This window comes from Corvus brachyrhynchos, unplaced genomic scaffold (assembly GCF_000691975.1).
Source record: "Corvus brachyrhynchos isolate BGI_N302 unplaced genomic scaffold, ASM69197v1 scaffold864, whole genome shotgun sequence".
In the NCBI taxonomy this organism is placed as follows: Eukaryota; Metazoa; Chordata; class Aves; order Passeriformes; family Corvidae; genus Corvus; species Corvus brachyrhynchos.
In genome coordinates, this window is record NW_008237871.1 from 236,120 (window position 1) to 258,648 (window position 22,529).

The window sequence follows — 22,529 nt, forward strand, 5'->3', positions numbered from 1 at the left end:
GCCATGGCTCCTCCTCCCCTCCCACCCTTGGGTGGAACCAGAGAAGGGAAAACTTGCCAGTAGTTAGCAGGCAGCAGAGCTCGCAAAACTACTGCAGCAGCATGTCCCACTAGCCCGGTTAGCAGTGATTCTGTCCTTCCCGAGGTGCTGCTGCTGCTGCTGAGCACAGGAGAAGATGGTTATAGCAATGGGAGCCAGGAAAAATCTGAAAACCTCCCCTCCCACCCTTGGGTGGAACCAGAGAAGGGAAAACTTGCCAGTAGTTAGCAGGCAGCAGAGCTCGCAAAACTACTGCAGCAGCATGTCCCACTAGCCCGGTTAGCAGTGATTCTGTCCTTCCCGAGGTGCTGCTGCTGCTGCTGAGCACAGGAGAAGATGGTTATAGCAATGGGAGCCAGGAAAAATCTGAAAAGGAATGAGCAGCCAGGAGACCTGGCATTCCTTGGGCAGCTTCAAAGGGAGGTGAAGTATCTGAATCAGCACAAGAGTAAATGAGCACTGGCTGCTGCCATGTTGGCAGAACAGAGCTGTTCAGAGGCAGTTGGACAAGTTTGTGGCTGATCCGGTTTATCCAGTGTTGAAGATGGGAAGTTACTTGTCTGCTCCAGCTTACTTCGCTCCCAAGGATCCTTTTCGGTAAGTCTTGCATAGGATTAGCAGTGGGCCTCCAAAGTGTGGTTTCCCCCCTGCGATGCCATCCTAAGCAGTCTGTGTGTGAGGCTGGAAGAATGAGGTCCCATGCTCGTGTGCCAGAAACAGCTGGCCTCAAACTGGGATCCCATATTGCTTCGAGGAGGTGACAGGGAAGATTCTTATTGTCAGTCCCTTCCTAGCTCCCTAGTTTGAGGGAACAGCTCCAATGTGCGCGTAGCCAGGCAGGCTCCCTTCCAGAGAGCACTAGATATGCCGCTGTACCCTGTGCCCCTGTGCTTTGCTCACCAGCAGAGGAATGAGATTAATGTGGCTGCTGCTGCTTCTCTTCCAAAGCTCCTTGTGTCTGGATGAGGTGAGGTGCTGCTGTGGGAGTTCAGGAGGGTGATGTAATCTGCAGCAATGCAGCACATAATCCTGTTTGAGAAAAGAAACCAGGTACTTTGCAGGTAACTAGGGATGAGCAACACACTTTCCTTACATGGAAAGGATACTTTGGTGATATTTTGGTTAATTCAACTTTTATTCGGTTTTGGTCCAGTTGAACAAATGAGAATTGAGAAGGGTGATAGTTCCAGAGTAACACTTTGGTTGTGTTGCATCTCCCCAGTGAGAAAAGTCAGTGGGGCTGAACACAGCCAGGCTGGTGATTGACACTGATGTGCTGATTAGGTGGACGGATGAGGGAAGGCACAGCTTGCACTTTCATTGTCTCCCTCCTATCCCCTCTGCTCGGGTTTGCTTGTTATTGATCCTATTCTGCAAACACTGTTGTACTGATTTGGGAGTAAGAAGCCTTTTGGTAAAACAGTCTAGGTTAGGAGTAAATACTGCTGCCCAGTTGCTGAGCTTCTTTAGGCAACTTTGTGAAACAGCAGCTGCTTTCAGAAGAAAGAAAGTGAGCAGACACTCGTTATTTGTAATATGTGTAGGATATTATGCTGAACCATAGATACACCTTCTCCTGAATGTGTGGAAATGGTTTTGCATAGTCAGAATTTAATCACTCTGTCTTTCTAGTAGTCTGTTTTCTAGCGTCTGTTTTTCTTTGTCTGGTGTCTCTTACGTAGCCAGTGCACACACTGCTGCTAAGCCCGGGTGAGTAAGCCTTTGGGTTAGCTACAGGCTGGGGTAATGCTTTATTCTGCAGCTCTCTGCCTGACTGTCCTCTCCCTGCCCTGCCTGCAGAATTGGAACCACGGCTCTCCTGAGCTTGTCTAGCGTAAACTGATCTGGCCTGACAGTGTGTGTGAGGGGGGCATCTGGTTAATGAGCCCTTCTCAAAGGGATCTGTCTCTTCAATACTGGGGAAATCTTTGCTTCCATGAAGGTATTGGCTTTCATTTAGCTGTAAAACAGATGCCACATCAATTGAAACCATGCTGGTTACCTGTTGTGACCTGATCCTCCTACCACTCCCCCTAAAACCAAGAGTCCGTGGAGCAGTGATTTGTGAGCTCTTTCTGCACTTGCTGTGCTGCAGAGCATCAGGGCTGAACTCTGCATCCAGGTGCTGCCTGTAGTCCCTGGAGGATGGCTGTGGGAGGCAGATTAATTTATTCTGTACAGCCAAAACTGGGAAGTGAAGAATCATAATGTCTGGTCTGTATAATCAGAGTAGGGTTCTGCAGCTCTGAAAATGGTGGCTGGGCAGCAAGAGGAAGCACGTCAGGTAAGGCTGTTACCATTCCTCCATGAAACTTGATTACCATGGTTTGCTATTTTGTAATAAGAATAATCTAGGAGAAGATTAGTTGTTTCTAATCTATAAAAGATAGAGGAGCATGGCATACTCCTTTCCTTTGGTTGTGGTGACTGGCAAAGGTTAGGTTCCTTAATACTTGTAGCAGTAATTGCATTCCTGTCTCAGCTGATGTGAACCTTGGTGCAATGGCACAGCTCCAGTGAGGCAGGAGAGGAAGAAATGGCAACTCTTGTATCTTCTGGGATAAAATTCTGACATATCTCTTCAATGAGAGCCTTGTGGAACAATCACGTGATGCTTTTATCATTTGGTGAAGGCATTGAAGCCATCCATACCTGTGCTGTCAGACAGTTTCCCACACCTGTCAAAACTAAAGCCTTTTCAAGGTTACAGAATGCATGGTAAGTAACAAAGGTGCTGTTTGGCATCATGGGCTGGAGCCATGTCCTGTTCCTGGCAGTGAAGCAGCCAGTTAGACCCATTCCCAGCTTCCAGCCTCTCCAGGGCTGCTTGCTCTATTCCTGTTGCCTCATTGCCCAGGGTGGGGTTCTGAGCCTTAAGCTGCAAACTGGTCCTGCCCAGATTTGTTTAATTACATAGCAGAGAACTGACTGCTGGCTCCACCTCCTCACCTTCATTTTGCTATGGGTGTATTCCAGATTAGATACCAGTGCTTACTTCCGGATGGAAGCAAACTTAACTAAGTGCTCTAAGGTTGAATCAAACCATTTAGTACTAGAGGAAGGGTAAAGGGAAGACAAATGCACATGATCCCATGGAGCCCACCTAAACAGAATTGCAGTCTGTATTGCTTTTGCAGAAATTTTACATTTACTTAGGGAGAAAAAGGAAGTGTGAAATTGAAGAGGGGTGAGGAGGGGAAGGTGATGTGCTTAAAAACAAGTAAGTGACCCACCTGCTTGGAGAGAACACAGACAGAAAGTCAAGTCCTGAATTTCTGGTGAAGCAGTCTCCAGCACTGCTGTCTGCATCCCAAGTGCAGGCCTGGTCACAGCTCCCTGTTTGAAGATGTAATCACTCCTGGAGCACACACACTGGTATAGGCATGCATGGAGGAGTTGGATAAGTCTGAGGGATCCGATTTGTCAGTACTTAGCCAGATATTCCTGCCACAAAATGATAGAAATCTTTGCTGTTAGTCTCCACTTGCTCTTTTTTCCCTCCCACTCACCTACTTGCTCATTCAGCATGGGGTATTTACTGCAAATGGAAGCCAAAGGCCAGTGGTTGAAGGCAGAATGCACTGGGATGCCCTCTGGGTCTCTTGCATACCAGGAGCAGGGTGTAACCATGACAGTGCCCTCACACTGGGACTGTAGTGATGTAGGAACCATGTGCAGCAATCTTAAATTACTGCTCCCTATGCTTCACACAAAATTGGCAGGGCCTCTTGCATATGCTGGCGTTCTTTCCCATCACTTGGAGGGGGGACAGGATTTGATGCTCCTCAGCTGGGATAACAAACACTACAAAAGCCAAATACATTTTAAGGAGCAATCTTCCTGAGGGGAGGGTACAGCACTGAATACTCCATGAGCTGTGTTTTTCCCTAAAGCTTACAAGCAGCTTTACCTTGTTGCTTTGCAGTCTCTTGCGATGGAGCAAATAACTCTCTCCGTATTGGAGCATGACCAGCTTCACATATCATCACGCTCATTACAAGCTGGTGGAGTTTACAAGGAATGTCTTTGGCACAAATAAGCTTCCAGAAAGCTTGTGAGAGGTGAAGTCAACTGTAGCTCTCATCTTAGCCCTGGGAGCATGTAAAAAGTGCTCCTCCAGTGCCACCAGCAGTCTCCAGCATACTGGGTGCTGAGGGAGACTGGCTGTCCGGAGAGACACCCACCTAAACCCCCATCTCCCTGCAGTGGTTCCCCCCCCCAGTGTAGTAACTGAGACAGGTGTTGGGGTAAGGGGCAGAAGAAACGCTTCTTCCCATATATGGGAAAACATCGTGCTGATGATCGCATTGATCCTCAAGGTGTTTCTTTGAACCAGTTATTGGTGACTAACCTGCTTTGGATTCTGCCCTCAGAAATGGCCAGTGCCAGATTTATTTTCCTTTTAAAGTCTGAGAGCATGCTGCCCAGGGCTAATGGAATAATCCTTAGTGATGCAACTGCTGTCTGTGCCTTATCTCTCCAGTAAGTTACACCTCCATGCTGCTGAAGTTAAACTCCCTTGCCCAGTGCATCTTGCTGAGGCAGGATTATTTTGTATTTAGCAAACCTGGGTTCTGTTTGTGATTTGCTAGAAGATATCTGCAGTAGAATTGCTGCATTTTTTTCCTTGATTTTTTTTTTTTTTCTGGGGGGAGGAGGGGGAAGTTTGTTTCTTGAAAGGACATTAATAGAGGATTAATAATGGTTGCTTGTTGAAATAGAGGCTGACTGATATGTGAAGGATTTCGGGATTCTCTTAATGAAATCAGAGAATTAATTTTATTTAGGGTTTTTTTGGTGGGTTGCTTGTGGTGTTTATTTTCTCATGCACTGTCATCAGCAGAAGGGAGAACAATTGGCTGAGAGAGGTGGACTTTCATCACAGTTAATTGGTGGATGCAGTAAGTATATGGAGCTCAGGGGATGAACTGCTTTGAAAACTCTCCCTCAAATGCACAGTGCTGCAGTTTACCTTTTGGGAGAGGTCTGCTTACAGATCAATAGAAAAGCTTTCCAGAAAGGTTGGTGCAAAACTGGCTTTGCATTTCAAAGGGAAGTGGATCCTGCCTCTCTGTCCCGCTTCCTAAACTGGCTGAGGAGGCAGGTGCCCTGGCACAAGACAGGTGATGCTATAGAAACACTAAGTAGAAACAGAGCAGAGCTCTCTATGCTGGGCAGCTCTGCAGCTGGAAATTTGCATCCAGAAAGAGGGAGAAAGTAGAGGAGCAAAATTTACAAAGCAGAATTTATAAACGTACTGATGTGTTTCAATGTGTGGGATTTGTTTTAAACTTTGGAAGCTTCTTTTTCTTTGTGCTGGTTGATTTCACCTCTCCTTACAAACCTTGGGTTTGGTGCTAATTTTCAGTTCAAAGAGCACTGGGAAGTGGAAGGGTTTAGTACATCCATAACTGGCAGACCTACCTGGTGGTGAGCTGCTGCTGGATGTCTGTGTTCTCCATGCAGGAAAGGACCATTGATTTGTGACTTGTTGCCAACTGGAACTTTGTTCCTTTGTTTCCTTCAAGGTGCTCTGAATGCCAGGATCCCCTCACTAACTGGTACTATGAGAAAGATGGGAAGCTGTACTGTCACAAAGACTACTGGGGGAAGTTTGGGGAATCTTGCCATGGCTGCTCTCTGCTGATGACTGGACCTGTGATGGTAAGGACTTTGAAGGACTCCTGCTTGGAGGCAGGACGTGCCTGCCTCCAACTCCTCAAACTTACTTGGGAGTTGTCTTAGGTATTCAGATAACCAAATAAACTGAGGATAATAATCTCCTTGTTACTCTAATCTCAGATTAGAAATGAAGATTGTGTGTTCATCTTCTACATAAAGATTAATTTTGAATGGGGGTAGCTGTTAAAAGGAGGGCGATGTGAGAATCTGAAGCATATGAACAAATAAGGTGCTGAAAAGTACAGACCTGAGAAGTAGAAAGGTGATTCAGGGGACATCTGTTCAGTTTCTGTAGCACAGTGCCTCAGTGTCTCCACGGGGTGATTTTCCACTGCAGTGTGGAGTCAAAGCTCTCGGCCCAGGATAAGCAGCAGGTTCTGGCTGTGGGAAGGTTACCATCCAAGTCCCACCTGGGTTGTGGCCAGAGTGCTTTTTCAGGCTGATGGTGTCTTGAAGCAGTGTTAGCCCCAACTGCTTTGATGCACTGAACTCTGCCTGCACGATATGGGCTCACCTAAATGTTCCCCTCCTGCACAACCTTGCAAATATTTAAACTTTAAAACTGCCAAGAATGAAACATAACCATTATTTTTCTGGAGCCTAAATAAAAAGCAGAATGGTACTCAGTAATATGATTGCTAACTCAAAAGGAAATACTGAGAAATGTGCAGACAGTTTCTCATTGCCTGCAAAAGTCTTTGCATAATACTGTCACTAAAGGAATTCTCATAAGGAAAATAGAAAAACAGACTAATTAATAAAAATATTCTTTAAAGGATTTATTGTCTCAGTTTGTACTTTTTTTTCTGTCAGCTGGCTGGTTAAATATCTGAATTTGTGCATTGCCTGTCTGCCAAAAAAAAAGCCCTTTCAGCTTTATTAATTCAGGCATAACATTAGTTATCTTGCCAAGAGCAACTGAACAGGAAGGTTTAATGCCTTGTTTACTAGTCTGAAGCAGACTATCAACTATTTTTGATAGTTGAACAGCTGCCAAATACAGCAGAGGTTCCTGGGACACAAACTTTGCTTAGCTTGTTGATGTGTTTGTTTTGGAGTTCTGCAAACAAGGTGCCAATGATGGGGTTCAGGAAAGACAGAATGGACTAATATAACTCTCCAGTAAAAAACTGCCACTTGCCTTAGAGACTTGAATGTGAATGAACATGTTAATTGGAGAGGCTAGCAGGAGCTGCATCTGCTGATGGGTTTTGGCCCTCCTAAGCTACTCCCTTTTCTGTCTGTAGGTGGCTGGCGAATACAAGTATCACCCCGAGTGCTTTGCTTGTATGAGCTGCAAAGTGATCATCGAAGATGGGGACACTTATGCACTGGTGCAACATTCCACTCTCTACTGGTAAGAGGAGCTGAACGTAGCCACAGAGCTGCTCCCTGCTGAGTGTAAACTGAGTGCAGCTGGCTCAGAGTGGTTCAGCTGAATGCTACTCTGTGGAATGCCAGGAAGCTGCCTTTGAGGGAGGGAAGAAGTAGTGGTGTGAACACTAAAACTATGGCTTGTGGTCAGTGAGAGAGCTCAGACATGTGAGTTTGGCAGGGAGGGATGGGACATTGCCATAATGACTTTTTTCACTTCTTCCAGTGGAAAATGCCATAACCAGATTGTGCTGACACCGATGATAGAAAAACACTCCACTGAGTCTCTGCGTGAGCAGCTGCCCTATACACTGACCCTCATCTCCATGCCAGCAGCCACGGATGGCAAGAGGGGGTTCTCTGTGTCTGTTGAAGGTGGCTGCTCCAGCTATGCCACTGGTGTCCAGGTGAAAGAGTGAGTATGACTGGATTGTGTGCAACGTACATGTTTGTGCAGAGGGAGCTGGTAAAAATCCTGCAGCACTGTTGTCCTGAGGGAATCTTAGCATTACAGGGACGTATGTGGGCTAATAGTCATTTGTGTTTCATCTTCAGTCTTGTGACAGCCTTAACTGATAATTGCATCTCTCAGTGCTGTCTCCTTCAGTGAACACAAAACATTTGAACTATCAATTTTACCACTGGTGATATGAAGAGCTCTCTCCACACCTGCTCAGACCTAAGCACTTGGTGTAATAGTAGCTCCCCATGTTGGTAGATTAGCATTGTTTTATTTCAAAATATCAATATGAAGGGGAGCATATTTTTGATAATTTTGGCTAAACTGACTTCACATACAGACTGTAATTCCCATATTTAGAGTTAACAGGATGCACATCAGCCCAGATGTCCGAAATGCCATCCACCCTGCAGATCGTATCCTGGAGATCAATGGAGCTCCTATTCGCACGTTACAGGTGGAGGAGGTGGGTAGAGTTCTATTCTGAAGCCTCCTTCTCCTCTGCCTTCCTGCATCTTTTCTCTTTCCTGACACTGTTCTCCCACCCTACATACAGTGTGTGTACACTACTAGTACTCGTGCTGACAGTAGGAATCAACATGAAGACAAGCTTTGCCTTCCAGCTGGAGAGGAAAATGTAACAGATGGAAATGCAATTAGGATTCAGTCCTGATTTTGTGGCATTCAAACGTGAAGGGAGGTAATAGGAAAAGTCTAGGGCTGTGACAGAGGACGGGGAGGCTGTGAAGACTTTACCATGTACTGCTGGTGAAGTGCACAGTTCTGATCCTTTCAGAGGCACTGATAATACAAGGGCCCAGCTGATCCTAGGTATGTTTCCCATTGCAAAATACCTATTTGCTGTCTGTATTTACAAGTAGATGCTTTCTACAGATATCAGGTGATGCTGCAAGAGTGTAGGGTGGGGTACCATTACCTTCACTTCCCAAGGGTTTTATTTACTGTTGGTGCTGAAGAGAACATGAGGAGCACAAGGCATCTCTCAGATAAATTTCCATGTAGCTCTTGCTAAGCTATTTTTTGCAGCACTGTTCAAGGTGGAAACTTGTGTAGTTTTTGAACACTTCTCAGAAAAAGAAAAGTATTTAATAGAGTCATAAAATACCAGACTGGAAAGCACCTCAAGGATCATCTGGTCCAATCTTTCTTGGCAAAAGCACTATCTAGAGCACTATGTCCAGCTGAAACATAAACGTGTCCAGTGTTGGGGAATCCACTGCTTTGCTGGGAAGATTATTCCAAGGGCTGATTGTTCGTTGTAAAAAACTATCTTTGTGTCTACCTGGAATCTTTCCAGGATTAATTTGTACCCATTGCCACTTGTATTTTCCATGTAACTCCTTGTAAAAAGGGAGTCTCCATCTTCTTTGTAGCCACTCTTTAAATACTGGAACATGGTGATAAGGTCTCCTGTAAGCCTTCTTTTCTCAAGGTTGAACAGACCCGGTTCTCTCAGCCTTTCCTCACGTGGCAGCTTCACAACCTTCAGTCATCTTTGTGGCCCATCTCTGGACCCTCCCCAGCCTGTCCACATCTTTTTTATATAGGTTACTTGTAGCTGACCAGAAAGAAGTATTGGATAACATCAGGAACTTCTGTGTTGCCAGATTGATTTGTTTGGTAGACAGTTGTGGTGCACACAACTAAACCACAACTATGGAGTGATCTCACTGAACTCTCTCTGATTCCTGAGGGCCATTCCCTGTGTCTCCTCTATCTCCTGTCATTTGCATTCCTCCTGCCTGCTGCTGTTCTGCCCTTTGGTTTGATTTCAGGTGGAGGAATTGATTCGCAAGACAAGCCAGACCCTTCAGCTGCTGATAGAGCATGACCCTGTCTCACAGCGCTTGGACAGGCTTCGTTTGGACTCCCGTCTTCCCACCCACATAAAGACACCCATCTCCCCACGCTCCCTCTCTCCACTGGACATCAAGGAGAACCTGGAAGGAACACTCCGACGGCGCTCCCTCAGGTAAAGGCTTGGAAGCACTGCCTCTGATCTATCTTGCCTTTGCCCTGTGCTCCCTGACTGGGCAGCTTAGGCCTTGCGATCACAATGACTGTAGGGACAGGGCTTATCTCTGATGTGAACCGTGGTGTAAACCATTGGAGAAGTCATGGAGAGCTTGGGATTCTGCTATATATGTATACTCTCTCTCTATTCCCTTTCAGGATGACAAGCTTTCCTTAATAAAAATAAGGAGCTCTACTGTTAACAGAAAAAGGATACTAAGTTTCAGAGTTAGGAAATCTAAAGGTCAGGTTTTTACCAGCCTTAAATGACTGGGGAAGAACATGTCCTTAAGGGGAATCTGGGTGAGGCCTGGGACTTGGGAAAAAGTCTTTCTAAGACTGGAACACTCAGTTGCTCATTTAGTCATTTACCAGTACTTTGTTCAGAGATATCAAGTAATGTGACTTCACAGCTTCCTCCCCTTGGTCTCAGAGCTCCACCTCAGACTGCCGGTGCAGGAGATGTTGTTGTTGTTAGGTAGCTCTGATTTGGAAGCTGCTCTGGATTCATAAGGAGCTTCCACAGTGCAGGGAGAGCATCTGGCTTTGGAGATAGTAAAAGCACTGGACCACATTAGAAACTGCTCCCTTAGCAGTGAATGATGGGGTATGCTGGACCAAAAGTTTCCCAGCAGATTCCCTGATCTTCCTGTCATCCTTGTTTTCCAGGCGAAGTAACAGCATTTCTAAGTCTCCCGGCCCCAGCTCTCCAAAGGAACCGCTCCTTCTGAGCCGTGACATCAGTCGTTCTGAATCCCTGCGCTCCTCTTCCAGCTGCTCCCAGCAAATCTTCCGGCCCTGTGACCTGATTCATGGAGAAGTTCTAGGAAAAGGATTTTTTGGACAAGCGATCAAGGTGAGGGAGGTCCTCAAACATTCATCAGTTATTTTGAGTACAGCAGTGTCTGCCTGTCTTGGGATCCTTCACCATAGTCTTGGTGGTTTTGCCTTGCCAATAGTGATCAGTCTTGGATCTTCCCTGGTTTGCTCTGAGATCCATTCCCTGACCATGAGTGTCTCTGACTGCTGATGGTTTTGACTTTGTCCCCTTTGAATGTCAACCTTGGCCATACATGTTCATCTCCTGAGTCAGATTTAGCACTCCAGAGTGCCTGTCACAGCAACCTCCTGGGTGAGGTGGGGAGAACAGGGAACAGGCTACACTTTCCTCTTACGAGCATCTTTCTTATGATGGGGTGCATTCAGCGCAGCATTTCTTACCCACCCTTAGTGTGGCATATTTGGGGGCTTGCTAGGCTGATGTAGTGACCAAGTCTGAACCCCTGGCACAGCCTAAATGGCTAGTCAGCGTGGGGGTAGTGGTCAGGTCTTGTATGACTCTCACAGTTAAAATCTCAATCAGTAGCTCTTATCTTGACTGAGGGTACTCCAGCAGTTCTATCCCAACATTCCTGACAGCATCAGGGGGCAGCTTCTTCTGCCTTGTTAAGGTACTGTGAGTTCCTCAGTGCTCAGATTGCACTCACCATGGGATGGGACTTCTCCCCTTACACTGGTATGAGCTTGAGATGTCCAGCACAGGAGGTGATGAGCCAGCACTACAAACCCAGTGCTTGATCCATACTAATGAGCATATTTCTCTTCTCCTCTACTCAGAGAAATAACAGGTGCAGGTAAGTGGAACCTTTGCTCTGTCGCATGCTTTTGTCATCTGTGTCCCAGCAGTTACTGGCACAAAGGTGTTTCATTTCTGCTCAAATTACCCCATGGCCATCCTGTTCTGGTGCATGCTCTGGGAGTTAGATTTGCCTCCTAGGACTTCCATGTGACACTTGTTTCAGTTTTGCTGATACGTCAGCTTTAAGAATTCCACTTAGTCTTGCCTTTGTCTCTTCGCTTCCCTTTATCATTGGATATTAGATGTCCCTGGCTTTCATATGCCTGGCTAAAACATGCAGTGTTCCCTGGCTCATTTCTTGTGTATGGATGCTTGATTTCAGATGAGAGCAGAAGAATATTGTATTCTTGCTTCTGTTGTGTTATTCCATGCACTCACATTCCACCTATGTCCAGCTTTGTTATGTCCATGGCTCCAAACAGAACTAGTTTGTCACAGTGTTTGCAAGAACTCATGAGCTTCCTAAATACAATAACTGGGTCTTGTGTTCTGGATTTCAGTTTTAGAGGTTTTCTGAAGGATTTTTTTTTTTTTTTTTTTTTAAAAGCTAGGAGGCAAAAAAGTGGCATTTTTCTTAAGCTTCACATTGACTGGGTGTGATGCAGCAAATACTGTATCTGGTCACATAATTCTCTTCTGATCTGAGAGACAAGGTGGTTGTTTAGTTCCCTGGAGATCTTAGGGAGCCAGAGCTGTCCAAGTTAAGCAAACGAAGAGGAGAGAATTTCCAGGAAAACATGCTCATAGGAATTTGGACCCTTTCTACTCCTGCACCCCATGCAAGCAAGCCTGAGCTGGTTACAAAAAACCTCCATAACACAGCAAAATGCCAGGAACTAGTTGGAGACAGGCAAGCAGTTCTTGAGGAACTGGAAATGCTTTCCATGTCAAGAGCCAGGAAATTTATTACCTTATTATTATGATGGATTTCTCTGTGTTTTCCACTGTTCTAGGACATTCCTTGCAGGTTGAAACACACTGCTTGAAAGGAGCAAGGTAACATTAACTTCTTCCTGCCTTAACTGAACAGCCTGTGCACTCCAGTTCCACTTGCATGTGGATGAGATTCAGATTCCCAATAAAACCAAAGCATTTATAATGCAGTTTTGGGTTGTTTGGTTTGGTTTCTGATGTAAGTGAACATTGTTTCCTTTGTTGATACAGAATGTAGTTGGTAAGCCTGTGTACAAAATGTGAGCATCCTGCTGGGGAAATGTGTTTCATAAGGGAGCTTTGAGGCATGCACCAGTGTGGAACTGGTGCCTTTGGAGGCTTTGGCAGCCCGTGTGCATGCTCAGCCCTGTGCTACCCAAACTGGAGCCTTCAACTCTGGGTCTTGGCTTGATCCTCTGTCAGCTTTAGGTAGTTTCTGTTTCACATACAGCTTTGGTGGATCCCGAAATTTCCTCTGCTCTGAATTTCCTCCCATCTCTATTCTTCTCTGGATGGAGGGGAATGTTACACTTTTCCCAAAGAGTCACAGGAGCATTGGAGCTGTGTGTTCTTGAACCTTACCTGCAGTTGTGGGTTTTGTTTCCACCAGGTGACTCACAAAGCAACAGGAAAGGTGATGGTGATGAAGGAGCTGATTCGCTGTGATGAGGAAACACAGAAGACTTTCTTGACAGAGGTACGAGCAGATTTCAAAAAGCTTCTGAGCCAGTAGTGTGGTGGAACTCTCTCCCATCTTCTGCAGAGAGAGATCCTGCCAGCAACCTGGCAGGAATGAGGGTGCTGAGGAGGGAGACATTGCATAGGGAAAAGCTGACATGAGCTGAATGCTTGCTGCAGTGAAGTGTGACTCATACTGGGCAACAGACATTGCTTCAGCTCCAGTTCATTAATTTTTCAGTGACAAGAGCAGCCTCAGTCTGAGACAAATTGATCTGTGCAGTACATAAAGGATTTATCCCTTGAGCCTTGTGCATAAGTACAAAGGATGAGGGCCAATATCTGTAAGATATTTAAGACTCACGCTGTATTTAAGGAAAACTATTTTCTTGGTGGCTGCTTACTATGTTTTTCAAAGTCAGATTTAGCTTAAAGGCAGCTCCCTAAACACCTGATACTGCTGTTGTGGCCCTGACACATATAGCACAGACCCAATAGCTGCCCTGGAGAGCTTCTCACTCTGAAAAGTTAGCTAAACTCAAGGGTGCTCTCCTTAAAGACTAAGATCAGGTTAATTGCACAGCATGAAAATGAAAAGGCAACAGTTAACTGACTGCCTTAAGGTTGGGGTTTGAGTGTTCTCTGTCACCCCAGAACAGAACTTTGAATACTGGAGTGCTTTTCACCACAGAATGGATCTGTCAGGACTTGTTCCATTCACTTTTTGGAGTGGGATGTGTCTGCTTGCAGGTGAAAGTGATGCGCAGCCTGGACCACCCCAATGTGCTGAAGTTCATTGGTGTGTTGTACAAGGACAAGAAGCTGAATCTCCTCACCGAGTACATTGAGGGGGGCACGCTGAAGGACTTCCTCCGCAATGCAGTGAGTATGGACACCTGGGAGACCTGCCCTCAGTGAGTCTGACTGTGTTGGTGGTTGTACCAGCCTTACGTACTTGTTGTTAGTTGTCTTTGGAGCTGTGTGGTAGAGCTGCTTCTTAGCTGTGGGTGAGCTTGAGGCAGGAAGCCTTTTCTTTCCAGGGCTGTATCATGTGTCTCTTGACTGCTGTAAGAGTCCCTGTTGTGAAGGAACTGCTGTCAACCATCTGGCTGGTAAGATAGTCCCTGACCATTGAGGATTTGTCTTTCAGGACCCATTTCCCTGGCAGCAGAAGGTCAGCTTTGCCAAAGGAATTGCCTCTGGAATGGTGAGTTGACTGTCACTTCCTCACAGAGCAAACTCAGGGGTCAGGGTTAGTGGCTTCAGCAGGGTGATGTATGAGGGGCTGTGGACACTGCCTGACTACTGGAATTGGGTTGTTGAGGCTGTAAATGCTCAACTGGGAATCCCTAACACCAGCTTTTCTCCTGTTCCAGGCTTACTTGCACTCCATGTGCATCATTCACAGAGACCTGAATTCACACAATTGCCTGATCAAGTTGGTGAGTTACACCTCTGTCCCCACAGCATGCTGCTCCTCTCCTTGGCATCTTCCTCCCTTGGTTTTCTCCACATGATGTTCCCTCTTTTGTCAGGGTGGAACTGATTTCAGAGAGGCTTTGTGCCCCAAGCAAAGGAGCTTCATTCTGACACATGATTTTCCAGACTGATGTAGCTTCACTGTTTCTGTGTTCTCTTACTACCTTTCCTTTGGTAGCAGCTCCTGTAACAGTCACCTTCTGAGAGTTAGTACAGCTCTGTTCTTTATCTCAAATATGAGATGTTCTCTGCAGCTCTTTCTGTTCTTTTAACCACTTGATGACTTTTTATTGGTACTCAAGATTCAGACAAGTGTGTAGGTGTGTGCACATGTGTTTTCTCTCTTTCTTAAATGCTGGGTCACAAGATTTTTGTGTAGCTTCATTCCCTCAAGCCTGCCCTTGTTCATTTGGCTTCAGACAACCCAGGATGAAAGTCCAAGTTAATTCCTGACCAGGTAAAAGAGGAAGATCTAAAAGGAAAGGTCCAGGTATCCCCTGGCAAGTGTAGCCACATTGATGGGATAAGTGCTAGCAACCACACAGGAAATAAGACAATGAAGGGAGGAAGTGATGAGTTGGGATCCTGAATTGGGTATTTTACACCTGTCTGGACATCTTGCTATGCTCATGTGGCTGCAGAAAACCTGGATAGTTGACCTTAGACTATAGTTGGTAGTGAACAGGAATTGCAGCCTCTTTGCTCCTGAAAGGAGCTGAAAATAATCAGTGGCTTGTACTAAATCCCCTGTGCAGGATAAGACAGTGGTGGTGGCTGACTTCGGTCTGTCTCGGCTGATTGTGGAAGAAAGGAAAAAGCCCACTTTAGAGAAGCCATCTGCCAAGAAACGAATGCTCCGCAAGAGTGACAGGAAAAAGCGCTACACGGTGGTTGGGAACCCATACTGGATGGCCCCAGAGATGCTGAATGGTAAGAGTTCAGTAGCAAGGAGCAGGCCAGGAGACAGCCTGTGACAAGGTACAGAGATGACAGGATTACTGAAAGCTTCTGTGCCCCAGTAACAATCAAACCTTTCAGAGCCTGTGCTTTTAGACCTGCTAATGTGGAAGCTTATTTATACACACAGAGGCCATAGCTGCAGTCCTGCAGTACCTGACCTGGTAAGCCTTTGTACTAGCCCAGGTAATGTTTCTGGCTTGACAACAGGATTCTTCAGGAGGGCAACAGAAGGGATGAAGCTTATGTGTGCTGTTGCATAGATCTAGGGAGAGGCCATCTGCTGCCAGGTTTGCTGAAGCCTCAGGATTGAGGTGGGAGTTGTCCAAGTGCAGGGAAATCTGGTTTTTGGCATGCAGCCCTCAGTTGCATTAAGGTTGAGCTGTGACCCTTAAGAGGAAAAGCTGCCCCTGCAGGAGTTGAGGTGAGGGCAAAATACAGTGGATAAAATTTCTTTCTAACTAGCTGGTCTCTCTGGCCAGGTTGGGCAGTTTGGCTGGCTGGGGTTATCAGCATTGTCCAGCGCAGTCTATTGGGGAAGGGAGGACTGGGCTCCTCTCCCCCCTCTCAGTTCTCCATGTTGGTTTCTTGTGTGCTGTTCTGTTTGCCTTTCCTCAGGGCCTCCAGTCCTAAAGGAGTCTGAGGCTGCTTCTCAGTTTGTCTCAGTCCTGGCATTTGTCAAGAAAACAGCAAGAGCATAGTCTGACATCACCTCTGAAAGCAAGGCTGTTTACCAGCTTCTGGCTTGGGAGGGGTGTGTCTGTAAGCAGAGCATGGCATGCTGGAGCCTGCCAGCTTTCCCAGGATCAAAGTGCTGCTGGTGTGTAATTTATTATCTCTGCAGTCACTGCAGCAGGGACTTGCTGGCTGCTGGGGACACTGAGCACTGGCTCCATGCACTAGAGATGCATGAGAACAGCAATCAATGGAAATGGGCAGAAGCTTTCCATAGTTATCCGTAGCATTTTCTCAGACCTGATACATAAGGTTTCCCAGTGTTGTCCTGTAATTCCCCAGTACAAGAGAGAAGTAGGGTTAAAATCTGTCGTGGCAGCGTAATGCAGTTGGTATATACATATCTTGGGGTGACTGACCCTGCTCAGGTTTAAGCCTTGCTTTGTCTCCTGTTTTAGGGCCCTCCAGGGAATAGGCTTAGTTAAGCTTTGTACTGGCAGCTCCTGAAATAGCAGGATGGGTAACTCTCTCTTCACAGACCTGAATGTCTCATGTTTCCTACAGGACAAAGCTACGATGAGATGGTGGACATTTTTTCATTTGGGATTGTTCTCTGTGAGGTAAGACAAGGACATTACATGGCATCTTTAATGGACCTTGTCCCCATCTCTGTGCACACATGGTATTGCCCAGATCTCTGTGTCTGAGTGTGCAGCCTGTGACCTAACAGCACATTATTAGTGAATTAGACTGGGAGAACAAGCTTACCTTGCCTCTGTTTCCTCAAGGAAGATAACTGTCTTGTAGTTTTTCTGGTCCCAGTTTCTTCCTCGTCTGTGGACATTCCTGAGTGCTTGAGCTTTTGGCCTGTGGATGTGAGGTGACAGAAATGGCAGCAGAAGGTGCTTGTCAGAAAGCCAAAGATTTGAAGTGGCTCAGACCTTGAGCATGGACAATGGCAAAGGGCAACTTGCCCAAGGTTAATTCAAGGATGGACTTGTCATGAATAGAATAGTCTGGTGTGAAATGCAGAGGTTGCTCCTGGACTGAGAGAAGCTGTAAAAAAGTCATCAGGTTCTGGTTGAGCCCTGGTATCCATTTGAAATTAGATGTATTCCCTAGAACTGCAATACTTTTTTCTTTTTCTACTGCCTCATTAAAAGAACAATCAACTGCATAATCACAGCAAATTCAGGGCCTCCACTGGGGATGGCACTTCACTTCAAAGAAGTGGAAACAAAATCCTCTTTGCAGGTCGATTAATGAAGCTTGCACCCTGACGTCTGTTGGCTTAGTTTATTTCTGAGCCAGTGCAGAGTCTGACTGTTAAATCAGGCTTTTCTATCTGCAGAACAAAAAGCAGCACTTGAAAGCTGCAAGACCCTTATTTTCAGTTTAAAAGGTGTGTATGACAGTGGAAATACAGATGAAGGCAGGGTGTTATGTGTAACACAGCAGTTGCAGGAACACCAGGGGATGCCAGCAAGTTTCATCTTCTGGGTTTGGATGAAGAGGACAAAGAAAATGTCTGTGCATAAATCTTTGTGGCCTCATCTGGAGCTCTGTTTACACTGGGCCCTCCTCTCAGAGAATGTTGTGGTTGTGAGTGATAGATTTAGGAACTTGAAAAATCTGTATGTGGGATTAAAACAATTGTTTCATCTAGAAAAAAAGACAAATAAAAGGGTAGTAGCATATGAACATTTTCCTTGTCACCAAAATGATGCTAAAAAAAAAAAAAAAACAAACCCAACAAAAAACCAACATTAAACACTCTGACAGATAAGGAAATAAATGTGCCAAAATACATAATGGGTGTTTCTGTCTAGTTACAGGATGTGGTTGTTGTGCTGAGTTATTGGCATAGAAAAGCCAGAGTGGTTATAAATAACACCCTTTCTGTGATACCCAATGAGGCTTTAAACCTAATAACTCTGTCCATGTGAAAGTTTGTATTGACCTTGTGAGTCCAGATCACCCCAGAGCTCTCTGCTGTGGGCTCCTTTACTCCTTCTACACTTGTGCTGGAGGTGGTGAGCACTGGGGCAATGCTGGGGCAGGGCTTCCCTGTCCACCCAGCCCTTACCTGGCTCTCCTTTACCTGCAGCCTCCTGGGTGTCAGTAATGGTAGTTCTTAGTTGTCCCAACCCTCTGGCTCTGGTGGGGGTTGAATCTGTCACTGGCAGAACAACTCAGAATTAGGGGTGCTGTTGGCTTCCCAGCATTGCTTAGGACAGACTCTGTACCAAGGGGCTTTGCTGATGTTGTGGTAAGATGGTTAGAAAGAGGAGGTGATGCAGGTTGCCTTGATTACCTGCAGTCAGGAGGGGCTGCATCATCCCCTGCTGCAAGACACTGTCAAGCTCCCTGAGAGGGGCACATCATCCTGTGTCTTCTGGCAGAGAGACCCTGGACAGAAGGAGAAGGCATCTGGGACCTCCTTCACAGCCATGGACTTATTACCAGGTCTTGAAAAAGTTGCCAGTGAAGTTTGTCTGTACATAGTGCCATGAGCAAGTGGCTTCATTGGAAAGGCGGAACAGTGTTTTTGTTCTTTCCACCATAATACTTTGAAGGAGCCCCTGCCTGATGCAGTTCCCTGTTTGTTAACACTCTGGAACTGGTGGAGTACTTACGTGCTTCTCTCATTTTTCCCTAGATCATAGGCCAGGTTTATGCCGACCCAGACTGTCTCCCACGCACACTGGATTTTGGCCTTAATGTCAAGCTGTTCTGGGAGAAGTTTGTTCCTCCTGATTGTCCTCCAGCCTTTTTCCCTCTGGCTGCTATTTGCTGCAGACTGGAACCAGAGAGCAGGTAGGTTTGGGGTCTGGAGGACTCTTCTTTGAAAGCCCTCAGGGTGTGTCTGTATTCCCATTGTGGAAGGACTGCTCTGCACAGAGGACAATTCCAGCCTTCTGTGGGAATGCTCAAAGGCTTCCATGAGTGGAGAGACTTCAGGCCCAACAGTTTGGGAGAGAGACTGCTGTATATGGTGGAGATCTGTGAAACAATTCCAAGATAGAGAGAGTAAAGGAGGAATGATTGTTCAGGATTTCTCAGGTACAAAAGTAGGGGCAGACTTTATTAGTAAGGTAGATACTTCATTTGATTTCAGTTACGAAACTTGTAGCTTCAGAACAGTGTTGCTGCCAAGTAGGTTCCAAAGAGCCAGACCTCCCACTGGCTCACTGGCTATAAAAACAGGTGGCCCATACAGATGGGGGCTTTGCAGTCTTGGAAGCTGAATGGGGAGGAAATCATGTCCCTGTTCACCACTCTGTACATGGTACAGGGACCTGGATGGCTTTCTAGGTGCTGTTCTGCTTCCTCTTTCCTACTCATGTTTCATCACTTCTGCTTCTAGGCCCCCTTTTTCCAAGCTGGAAGATTCCTTTGAAGCTCTTTCTCTGTACCTGGGAGAACTTGCCATCCCCCTTCCATCTGAGCTGGAGGAGCTGGACCACAATGTGAGTGTGCAGTATGGACTGAACCGTGACAAGCTACCTGAAAACACAACCTAGTCCACTCATCCTACTGCCTGCATCACTTCCATTGGAGCTGGGATGAGCGTCAGGGAGGGAGATGCACTTCAGCCACTTCCAGGGCATTAACGGGGCACCACACTGTGCATTTACTGCACTGCCTCTCTCTCCCCACCCAGCTTCCCTCGTCTTGGATATCCTGACTCACTGTGGATTTCTGGCGTGTTTCAGAAGCAAAAAGGACCATTTCCTGCCAGCTGCACCTAGGAAAGCTGCTGAACGCTATTTTTCTGGCTTGAGAAATATTTTTCTGGCCTTTTCAGGCTTCTTTACTGTGGTGCCTTAGAACTTGGCTGCAAGCTGTGAAGCCACCCTGGCCTCTCTGCCAGGGAGGGAATTGCTATAGGAGATTCTCCTGGGTAAGGACCAGCACTTCTGGAACAGCTTCTCCCACTGACTGCCCTGCTCAGAAAGGTGGGGGAATTGGACATCCAGCAACATGTCCCACCAGGACAGCACATGTATGTATTTGCATGTGTTTCCCAGAACAACCCACTGAGATTTTGGCCTCTGACACGTATCAGAGGAGGGAGTGAAAAGCCCTAGGAACTGGGCAGCTCTCCTGAAATACCTTGTCTCTGGGGAAGCACATATGAATTGTTCTGGTTTTGTGGGCTTTTATTCCTTCTGTGTCTCTGAATACCTCCAAAAGCCTGCCTAGAAACACTAAGACTGAGCTCTGCTTGGCCCTCCTGATGGCAAATGAGGCAGGCAGCAAATAAGCCACTGGAGCATCTTCAGACCCTGCGCCTGCAGTGAGTTTGCTTGCCCAAAACCTTAACCTAGGTGAAAGTTTTTGAGCCTGAATGTGTAGTTCTGCACTAGGCAGCACTGGCTGTGGACATTCCTGAGTGCTTGAGCTTTTGGCCTGTGGATGTGAGGTGACAGAAATGGCGGCAGAAGGTGCTTGTCAGAAAGCCAAAGGTTTGAAGTGGCTCAGATCTTGGGCACGGACAATGGCAAAGGGCAACTTGCCCAAGGTTAATTCAAGGATGGACTTGTCATGAATAGAATAGTGCTGGAGAATGTCCCATCCTCCCTGGAGTGGCAGCTGGAGAACTAATTCAGTTGCCATTACCTCATCCTTTCCTGCAGATTGTGCAAGTTGCACCCTTTGAAGGTCCTTCTTTCAGTTGCTGCTGCAGCACCTGAGCTCATTCTCCAAACAGAAATTTTCCTCAGGGTCATTCCCTGCTCTGGGGGAGGAAAAAAGGGCTTGGAGTCATTGGGAGGTGGGTCTCTTCTGCTTCTTTTCTTTCTCCCTTAGTGGGAGAAGGAAGGAAGAAAGCTACTGCTGCAGTAGCTCACATGGTTGGCAGAACTGAACAAAAAGCTGGATCAAGGTCTGCTTGTAAGTCTCACAAACCATCATGGTTTAACTGGATTTTTAGTGTGTTCCTTTCTCCCTCCTCCTCCTTTCAGCATTGAATGGTGGGGAATGGGTGTTAGTCTTTGCTGTTACTTTGGTTTCCTCCCCCTACCCATGGATTTAAAGTATTATGTAAAATAACATGGGACCAGCCATCACCTGACATCAGGTATGCAAGGGGGGCGTTTTTAGTCTGTGTAGTGGTGTTTTAGAAACACTGGGGGCTCCCTGTGCTGTGAGTCAGGCAGGAGCCTCTCTAAACTGGGTCCAGTGGATCCAGGATTGTTAATAGGATTTGCCCTTTCATTCCCCCACCCAGGCTGGTTTGTGAGGGGACCCCTGAAGGGAAAGTTCTGGGTGATATGTGGGTGGGGTTTATGAACTGTGATTTGCACCGCTCCACATTCTAACTAAATTAAAAAGCAGTAACTGAATGCTGTTGAAAACAAGATTTTGTGGTCTCTGTGCTAAATAAAGCCGGAAGCTGTAACTTTCTCGGGTTTCTGTTGTAGTCATAAAATGGCAACATCAAAACTGCCCAGATGCAGTACCATGTAGAACACCCTTTTCTGAGTCAGTGGACTCTGCCATGTTCACAGAACTGCAGAATCACAGTGCAGTGCTCTGAAGGATTATTTACCTGGAGTGAGGGAAAGGGAAGTTGTTAAGTTCTGTTCATTTGTTGGTTGGGTTTTAAGGGTGCACAGGAGTCAGCAGATCATGGAGCCTCTCTCCATTTTCCTTTTCTAATCCAGGGATAAAAATACAGCCTGTTCTTGGACACCTTGTGTTCTGAAATATGTAGTTCAAGGGGCATTTGTTAAGACAACAACTGAAAAAAAATGCTGCCTCTCCTGTAACCTGCTGTGCTCTGTCTCCACTGTACTTCTCAAGGGATGGAGCTGCTGCTGAGCAGCACCAAAGCAGAACTGACCCAGGTCAGTGCAAGAAGGGGCTGTAACCAAGAGTGTGTTCCCACAGGCCAGCCTGCTGAGTCACCCACAGCTCACATCCCCACAGCTGCTTTTCAGGAATAGTGTGCAGTCCAAGGCCAGCTGCTGGCAGCAAGAAGACAAGCTCCATGCCCCTTATCAGTGCTGGCAAGTGCACGCATTGCTTGTAGGGATTTACCTTTGGGCCTGGCAAACTGAAGGCATCTTCCCTTCTCCTCAGTTCAAAGTCTGAAACAAGGCAAAGGATGCTGCTCTGGCAGGAGGAGTGCACAGATGAGCCACAGTCCACACAGGTCTACAGAGCATTTTTCTTTTAAGCTTTAATACAAGGTAGCACAGTCTGCACCTTCTCATAATGAGGTATTTAAAACATTTTACAAAGAAATGGTATTCAAAGGCATTTAAAAATAAAATATTTCCCTTTTCTGAATCAAACATTAACACTAAAACCCCTGCTGCCAAGTGCTGCTCCCTGTTAGGCCCACAGCTATAAACCAGATGGCTAGAAAACTTACTTGAATGGCTTGAATCCCCTGAAGTGGGGACAGATGTTTCCCTGAACTGGCCTTGCCTTGGTGTCATTAGGGAGACACTGCAGCAACCATCCCTCCCAAACCCCCTGAAACACTAATAAAAGTTGTTACAAAACCTCTCTAATAGGACCAGGCTCTGTTAAGTAAGTAGTCTTGCTGCACAAGCTGAGTGTGTGACA

At 46.4% G+C, this 22,529-nt stretch overlaps 1 protein-coding gene and 1 long non-coding RNA gene across 2 annotated transcripts; one reads left to right on the plus strand and one right to left on the minus strand.

Annotated features, from left to right (window-relative positions):
• The first annotated feature begins 304 nt into the window (after positions 1 to 304).
• LIMK2 (LIM domain kinase 2) lies at positions 305 to 21,359 on the plus strand. Its single transcript, XM_008632070.2, has 15 exons — positions 305 to 636; positions 5,568 to 5,703; positions 6,969 to 7,078; positions 7,322 to 7,510; positions 7,916 to 8,021; positions 9,352 to 9,548; positions 10,259 to 10,445; positions 12,772 to 12,858; positions 13,590 to 13,721; positions 13,990 to 14,046; positions 14,216 to 14,281; positions 15,074 to 15,248; positions 16,515 to 16,570; positions 18,610 to 18,767; positions 19,318 to 21,359. The coding sequence occupies exons 1-15, from the start codon at positions 584 to 586 to the stop codon at positions 19,472 to 19,474; spliced, it is 1,866 nt and encodes a 621-aa protein (XP_008630292.1). The 5' UTR covers positions 305 to 583; the 3' UTR covers positions 19,475 to 21,359.
• Positions 643 to 17,346, minus strand: LOC108446227. Its single transcript, XR_001861361.1, has 3 exons — positions 16,719 to 17,346; positions 3,273 to 3,483; positions 643 to 1,068 (listed from the first exon to the last, which is right to left on the minus strand). It is a non-coding gene; the product is annotated as an uncharacterized LOC108446227 (long non-coding RNA).
• Positions 21,360 to 22,529: the final 1,170 nt, after the last annotated feature.

Excerpts from the sequence above, each read along its gene's own strand:
- LIMK2 (XM_008632070.2), top strand. The coding sequence starts at position 584 with ATGGGAAGTTACTTGTCTGCTCCAGCTTACTTCGCTCCCAAGGATCCT. Across the intron at positions 637-5,567 it reads GCTCCCAAGGATCCTTTTCG|GTGCTCTGAATGCCAGGATC; the intron begins GTAAGTCTTGCA and ends GTTTCCTTCAAG. Across the intron at positions 8,022-9,351 it reads GCACGTTACAGGTGGAGGAG|GTGGAGGAATTGATTCGCAA; the intron begins GTGGGTAGAGTT and ends GTTTGATTTCAG.